Here is an 8,251-nt window from a genome sequence, read left to right as displayed (position 1 = left end):
CTTGATTAATCAAATATATATTATTAATTTTATATTTTAATAACGCTTAACCAAACAACGATATCTATAACAAAACTATGTGATAACACAAACATTTACCTAGTATTAAAATATACAAATACTTGATAAAGTAGTTAGAGTATTTTGAAAAATAGATTATATAAAACTAAGATTTTGAAAAGGATAATTAAACAAAAACAATTTTTCTCATAAAATTGCTATAAAAAGGTACCAGGGAGAATATGCATTATTAGTGGTGGTGTGCAATTGCAAGAGCAACACTGTACTTAAGAGAACCTAAATTTTGTCGGCACAACACTTCCCTATCGTCCATATAAATAAATAAATAAAATATGCATCTTATCTTTTTGAATTATTTGTTTTATGTTTATTCAATCTAGTCACACCATGCAGATATCTTGAGAGCCAACTATATATTTCTTTTGAAAGATGAGAACTGAGAACCAACTTAAAAAAAGGGCATCATAATGCATTTTGAAATTTGATTGAATGAATGTACATTATCAATGAATATAAATTAAATCTAAAAAAAAAATCGAGTTAAATATTTTTTTAATTGCCACAAAATAAATTTCTATTTCTATTTTTTTTTACTTTATTTATATTGTTGAATACCCAAGCTAAAACTTCAAAGCCACTGCACTACAAAATTCTTAGAATGAGTATGCTTATTTGGTGAAAAATAAACAATACAAGAAGTAACTAAATGAGATTATACTTTTATCTTTTAATTAAATAGTTTGTTCATGGACACTTTTTTTCTTTCTCTTGAGGTATAAAGTTTTAGTTTTTATTTCCACTCGAAACTGCGAGCTATCAATGGGTTATTTCATTAGAGATCATTTTAGACTATGTCGTTAAAATTTATTCTGACTAGTCTTTTCCCTTGGTTCTGATCAGGGAGAGGCGATGCGATGAACTTGTTGGCGTTGAAGTGGTGTGGTAGCATGTCTTTCGAACGTCATTTTTGGAGATGTATACAAAATGCTAAAATACACGACAAAATTTGTCGTCATATTTACACAACAAGTTTGTAATTACCACTTCCTATTTTTTTCCTAATTTTGATTTGACACAAATGACAAATTTTGCCTCCTCTGTATATTTCTTATGAGAAAACACTTCATTCAAGGTCCAAATCAACTTCTGTACATGTTATACCCACCATTCCTTTGGTAGCATTGTTTTTTAATATATACTATTGCTTTTGTATATATAGTTCATTGGAACGTCGGTTCTATATGTTATTGCTTTGATAACATTGTTTTTTAATATATACTATAAACAAATTGTATGTTCGTGTGGCTCTCGTGTGCTGACTTTGTCGTGCTGTATAGCAGTGCTATCTTTGTATTTCACACTTTTTTAACAATGAAATAATATGATTATGTTTAAAAAGTGAATATGATGGCATTCCATGAACCTTTTTAATCCAAATGGTAAATAATTTACTCTCCCACTGAAATACATACATGAAAATTCCAGTAAGAAACTTAATTAGCATTACTGGGAGTCAAATCAAATTATTCAATAATCAATAGTAGTTATTTTTGTTACTACTTTCTTGATTCTGACTTGGACCAATTAGTAGGTCCCACTGTTGGATGTAGTTGCTAATTCAACCCCGTTCGTGATCAATCAACCTCCCTCAGCTGTCCACAGTACATGGCTCATCAAATAATTATGAATTAATGGTCTCCCCTTAAACTACAGGACCCTCAATTTAGGTAAAGGAAAACTAAAGATAACAGCAAAGATCGTTCGTAGCATTGTTAGGCCTCTCAGCTGAAATGTACGTACGATTGTCGTAAATCAATGTACCCACTAATATAATTACACAGTACATTTACACTTCCAAATATTATTCAGAATTTGAAGTTTACATGTGAAAGTATCAAAATGTAACACCAAAAAAGAAAAGAAAACTGGGAAAAATTAATTTAAGAAATGATCAGTGGAATAAGTAATCCAAAGTGTCAAAGGGTTTCAACATGAAAGTGAAACAAATTACAATGAAAATTAAAATTAAACAATTTAAGCAACAATATATTCAACCAAGAACAAATTTTAGAACTTATGTGTAATGCAAATCTAAAGAAAGTATGCACAAGGAACCAATACATCTAAATTGTTTACTGAATTCGGGCAAAATTTACTTACGCCGGATGGAAAATAGCTCTTCAATCTATAATCAACGAGTTTTACAATAGATACAAGAAATTAACTTCAAAATTTCTCTAAGAACAAACCATAATTTCTACCATTTTCCTTTCTTTTTAAAAAACAAGTTAGTTACAAAAGTGAACTTGAAATTATCTCCAATTGGCCATTGTTTTCCAAGAGCAATCCCTCACTTGATAACCCCTAAAAAAAACAAAGAGAAAGGTTTTGATCCTCCCTCCAATAAAATATCACTACTCAAGATGTTTAGAATATGTTTCTTAACTCTAGAATCTCACATAAAAGACACAAACTCTTGAGCTAAGAGTCGTCCCTTTTGGTCCTCACTATAGATTAAAAAAACATACAAAAAAAAATACCTAATGTTTTATACACCAGACTTACGAAATCACACCAGGCTCTCTATAGTGGGCATACGACGCAAAATGGAAGTCTGGGGAAATGTCTACTTCTGTGACTGGCTGGCGCCTAGCACAAAGCGGCAGAATACCGAAAACTTGGTTTATATGACACAGTTCAAAATTCTCTATCTTCCTTTCAAATAAGTGGTGATGACAATTTACGCATCAACCAATATGCTGCTCTCTCCATCTTGAAACTACTTTTCAGGAGACAAGTCAAGTCCAACCCCCACTTGAACCTTGATCTAGGTACTAATCTCCATTTGCATCCAACTACTATTGATAACTCCCGCAAGTTTTTAGGTCTGGTTATTCTTCTCTAGTCATTTGTGACTATACTTGCATCAAACTATAGTTTGTAACCCCATAAGATTTATCTTTAAATCTTCAACCCCCCTAATATCATTCGACTCCTTAATATTTCACTTGAAACCAATTACATTAGAATTTTTAGGCAGCTCCACAAGCTGTACCATTACGTCATCAACCTCCAAAATAAATCTTTCAACCCTATTCAAGATCAACTTTCATTGTTTAGGTAGCTTCACATGTTTCAAAATTAAACTTTTTAGCAACAATTAACTCCCATTACAAAATTTGCAACGATTAACTAAGTTGCAACAATTAAACATAAACAAAAGGTCATCCAAGTATAGCCTAACTTCAAAAATAAATAAGCATAAAGATTCAACTCCAAATCAAATAGAGGTAGAAAGACTATGGAAGAGAGACGGTCGAGTTGGAGGAGAGGCGGTCTTCAAGATACAAATTAGTTTTTTTTTTTTTTTTAAATGAATTGAAAAAGATTACATAAAGTTAATTGGAAAAAGTAGAAGAAGAAAGTTTGTTGAGTTGAATGAGCAGTTGAGTGAAAAGCGCCTCAAACACAACCAAACCAAACACGTTTTTTTTGGGTTGTCGATTTGAGTTGGTTCGGTTTATGATTTTTATTGTGCCGATTCGATTTTGAACATCTCTAAATGAATTTTATTCGACTCAACTTTTCGTTGGTCATAGTGTTTAGCAATATGTGTCACATTCCTCACATTAAATACTTTTCATATTTACTCAAATTATTTTATATAAATAAATATAATTATATATAGGAAGCACACGCCCAGAAAATGATTGGGCAAACAGAGGATGATAAAAATAAAAGGGGCCAAGCAGAGGACAAGACAAACTGTTTAGGTAGGTCCAAATGACGGCAAACCCTTAGCTGTATAGAAAGCAATGTTATATGTTTTAACATCTTCCATTTTAATTGGACAATGAACTGATTTATTATTCTCTTCTTTTTCCTTTCCCTTAATTTTCTTTCCAAAACTTCATGTATATATATAGACCCTACTCTCATTTCCATTCCACAATCAAATATTTTCTTCATCAAACACATTCATATAATACACAATATTATACAATCCATGGCCATATTTTCCCCTTTTAAACACAATAGTGTCTTTTTTATATTGTTGATGTGGATTCTCTTATCATGTGTTTTTGTTTGGGGAAGACCAGCAACTTTTAATCAAGATTTTCATGTCACGTGGTCAGAACCCCATATCAAGCAAATTGATCAAGGCAGAACTATCCAACTTACCCTAGACCAAGGCTCTGGTAAGTAACTTATGTTATTATATACTATAAATAACAAATACTATACTAATATAATTTGGATAAGTCATGTTACCTATTTATCTATCAAAAATACTTAATTTAATTTTTGCACAGGTTGCGGGTTTGCATCAAAGGTGAAGTATTTGTTTGGTCGTGTAAGCATGAAGATCAAACTTGTCCCTGGAGATTCTGCTGGTACTGTTACTGCATTTTATGTAAGTTCATATTAATTTCCCTACTCTTTGTTAAAAATATAATTAAGCGAGTCAAAAACTGAAATCATTGAATATATTTTTTGTGGTAGATGAACTCTGACACTGACAGTGTACGTGATGAGTTGGATTTTGAGTTCTTGGGAAACCGTACTGGACAACCTTACACAGTTCAAACAAACATTTATGCTCATGGAAAGGGTGATAGAGAACAAAGAGTTAATCTTTGGTTTGATCCTTCTGCTGATTTCCACACTTACTCCATTCTTTGGAATCATCACCATATTGTGTAAGTAAATAAAGACAAGCAAGAACAAAAAGTGTGATAAAATGAACCAAAAAAAAAGTTAAGCATAATGGTTTAAATCACAAAGTTGCACTCCTATATTTTATTTTGCAGCGTTGTTATTTAAACATTGATTGTAAACAACTTTAGCAATAACCTTTTTAAGTAATTGATGTTGTTCAAAATTCAAATAGATGGATGATTTGGTTCGATAGAAATAGTTATGGATATAACATATGTCAAAACCTATTAATCATAACTTCATTGACTACAATTTGAGTGTGATTAACCACAACTTTCAAGTGTTCAAACCTACATGCAGTTAAATACTTGAAAATTATGGTAACCATCTCCAAATTTGAGGTTAGATTATGGTAACTATGTCCAAATTTGAGGTTAGTAGAGTTATATTGATAGTTAATAAATTTAGACATCTAATGTATTTACTAAACATATACTGAAGGTAGTTAGCCACTATTTGAACCGAGTTAGTTGTCAAAGTTGTTTGAATTTAATTGTTAAAAAAACATTTCTCTTGATAATGCAAAACCATAAAAAAAAAAAAAAAATAGCGATGACAGAAATTTATACATTAGAAATATGTAAAATCCGAATATCTTTAATTTAAAAAAAAAAAAAAATCTAATTTTGGTGACTTACTATATTTTTAATACAAGACATGACAACAATTACCTTTTTTTGATGGAGACTACAATTACTTACATAGATTGTGATATATGTCCATGTGGTTCTTAAATATACAAAAAACTCGCATTTATTGTCTTTCACATGGGGATGGTACAATGTGTGTATGAAGAAAAGGGTATCTATGAAACATTATCCATTATTTATAGTCACAATATTGTCACAGAATCATAAAAAATATAAAAAATAAAAAACTTTGATTTTGTGGCCAAAATTGCATTCTAAGACGTGAGACTAACGTAAGACCTTACACACATGCAGCTTCTATGTTGATGAAGTTCCTATTAGAGTATACAAGAACAATGAAGCAAAAGGGATACCATACCCAAAAATGCAAGCCATGGGAGTATTTTCAACATTATGGGAAGCTGATAATTGGGCAACAAGAGGTGGATTAGAGAAAATTAATTGGAGTAAAGCACCTTTCTATGCTTATTACAAGGATTTTGATATTGAAGGATGTGCAATTCCAGGACCAACTACATGTTCCACTAACCCAAAAAATTGGTGGGAAGGAGTTGAATATCAAGCTCTTAGTGCCATTGAAGCTAGAAGATATAGGTGGGTTCGTATGAACCATGTGATCTATGATTATTGTCAAGATAAATCAAGGTACCCAATGACCCCACATGAGTGTCTTTCAGGCATTTAAATGTCCAAAACCAAACTATACATATATTTATAAACATTAATTCAATTCGTCGGCAAAATTAGTGGTTCATAACGTTTGTGCCACATACTTTTATGTGCATATGATATTCATTTATAATGTGTGTATATAGTACTATATGTCCCAATTATTAAGCCAAAAATTAGAAGGGGTATAGGTAAGTTGTATAAGTCAAAGCCTCTTCTAGCTCTGTTGGCATTGTATGTGATTTTACGAAAGCCATTATTGTGATCAATTGATGAATAATAAACAATTTATTTGTGTTTTTAGGTAAATAAATAATTTACTGTAATATAGCAAGTATCAATATATATGGAATAAAGTTTTCCTATGTTTTTCACCCAACTAATAGTCATTTTGATCCATGAATGTGTAATGAATTGTCACAATAGTTCATCAATGTATAAAATTTTTAAAATAGTCCTTGATTGTACACTTTGTTAATCAAAATAGTCTCTGACGTTAAAATAATCTCTCAATACTCACAATAACTTTTTTCATATAGACAGTGTTCCACAGATCGAATGTTAACTCGTAAACTCACATGTGATTACATTTTTAAACTCGGTTTTTGATGAAATCAGAACGTTTGACTAGTTTGATCTAGTTAACACATGTTAAACTTGACCGAGTTTACGTTTAAAAAAGCACTTTTTTTTTTTTTTTTGTTATTTTGGGCCATTTTTTGGAGTCCATTTTCTTCCAAAATCCATTTTTTTTCAAGCTCAAGGTACTGAAATTAATGTTGAATTGAGTTCAAGTCATGTATTTGGTTCTAATATTGAAAACTCTTTATTATCTGGAGAAGAAAACACCGATGATAATGATGTTGTGGAACTTTAGAAGGATTGATCTTTTGAAGAAATTAACTAGTTCATTTTTTGAATAGATTTATTAATAACTTTAGAAACTTCTGAAACTTGGTTTTTCGGATGGTTCTTTGGATGGTTTAAAGTCTAATGAAACTTATGATTTTGCAAGTTAATTTTGTATTTTGATTCTAAGTTGAACATAACTATTTATTATAGTGGTTATGTATGCTTTGTTTTATAATTAAGTTATATTTTGCACTATTGACCTATTTGCAATATTATATTAGCTTACATATGTCATGTATATAATCAAGGCTTTAATATGTGTTTCGTCCCTGCAGTTAGGGCTTATTTAAAAATTGGCCTCTGTAATCGTTAATCCTGGAAAATTACCCTTTCAAAGTTTAATCCTTTAAAATTCCGTCCCTACACCTACTTAATTACTACCACATCATCAAATTAGCAAAATGACATGGGAATGGACAAAAATACCCTCATCATCCCTTGTCTTCTTCTTTTCTCACAAAAACACAAAACCAGTTCTCTCCACCACCACCACCAACCTCCTTTTAACCTACTTCCTCTTCCAATCCAGATTAAAAAAAAAAGTGTTTGTAGCCTCTACAACCGTAGTTGCTTCCTTCCCCATTCATTTCCCCAAAACCCCTTCTAATTCACTATTCAACAAGAACCAATTCCCCAACCACACATCATAAGCCTCCGAATGTCTCACAACAAAAGCTCCACCGTTTTCAATAGCATAATCCACCCTCCCAAGCCCATCAACAGCATGGTAACCTAGCCTCGACCGCCGCATCGTCGTCATCGCCCCGTCGTCTTGTTCCGACTCCGAGGTAAAGATTCCGACGAGGTTACAAATTCTGATCAATCTATTGTTTCGAAATTATCCATTGGTGATGCTCCTCGATCTAATTGACAGCATCTCTGTTGATCACTAACGCTGTTGTTGTTTTTCCGACGAGTGGGAACCGTCGTCGCTGACGGAGTAGATGCCGACACCGATGATGAAAGCTCACATGATTCTCGATATGAATTATTTATCGTTCTGAACAAATTTTCTAAAATCCAGAATATCATTATCTTATGTTTGAAACAAAGTCTCCTTCCGATGAGCATCAGACTTCCGGTGAGCGTCATACGTCGAAACTGAGCATGGAAAATCACTCTGCAATGATGGAGTTACTCGTCGGGGCGAGTTGCTCTATGACAGCACATCCTGCCTTATTTATATGACACAATTCAAAATTATCTATCCTGCCTTCAAATAAGTGGTGATTACAATTTACTCATCAACCACTATGCTGCTCTCTCCATCTTGGAACTTC

At 32.0% G+C, this 8,251-nt stretch overlaps 1 protein-coding gene across 1 annotated transcript; it reads left to right on the top strand.

The window, feature by feature from the left end:
• Nucleotides 1-3,914: 3,914 nt before the first annotated feature.
• LOC11406870 (probable xyloglucan endotransglucosylase/hydrolase protein 6) lies at nt 3,915-6,368 on the top strand. The gene is made up of 4 exons (XM_024781621.2): nt 3,915-4,220; nt 4,335-4,435; nt 4,525-4,721; nt 5,685-6,368. Exons 1-4 carry the CDS (start codon nt 4,028-4,030, stop codon nt 6,073-6,075), a joined length of 882 nt encoding a protein of 293 aa, XP_024637389.2. The 5' UTR covers nt 3,915-4,027; the 3' UTR covers nt 6,076-6,368.
• Nucleotides 6,369-8,251: the final 1,883 nt, after the last annotated feature.

The sequence above is a fragment of the Medicago truncatula genome, chromosome 4 (genome assembly GCF_003473485.1).
Source record: "Medicago truncatula cultivar Jemalong A17 chromosome 4, MtrunA17r5.0-ANR, whole genome shotgun sequence".
NCBI classification, from domain to species: Eukaryota; Viridiplantae; Streptophyta; class Magnoliopsida; order Fabales; family Fabaceae; genus Medicago; species Medicago truncatula.
The sequence above is the reverse complement of the archived record's forward strand: the minus strand, read 5'-3'. Positions and strand labels throughout refer to the sequence as shown.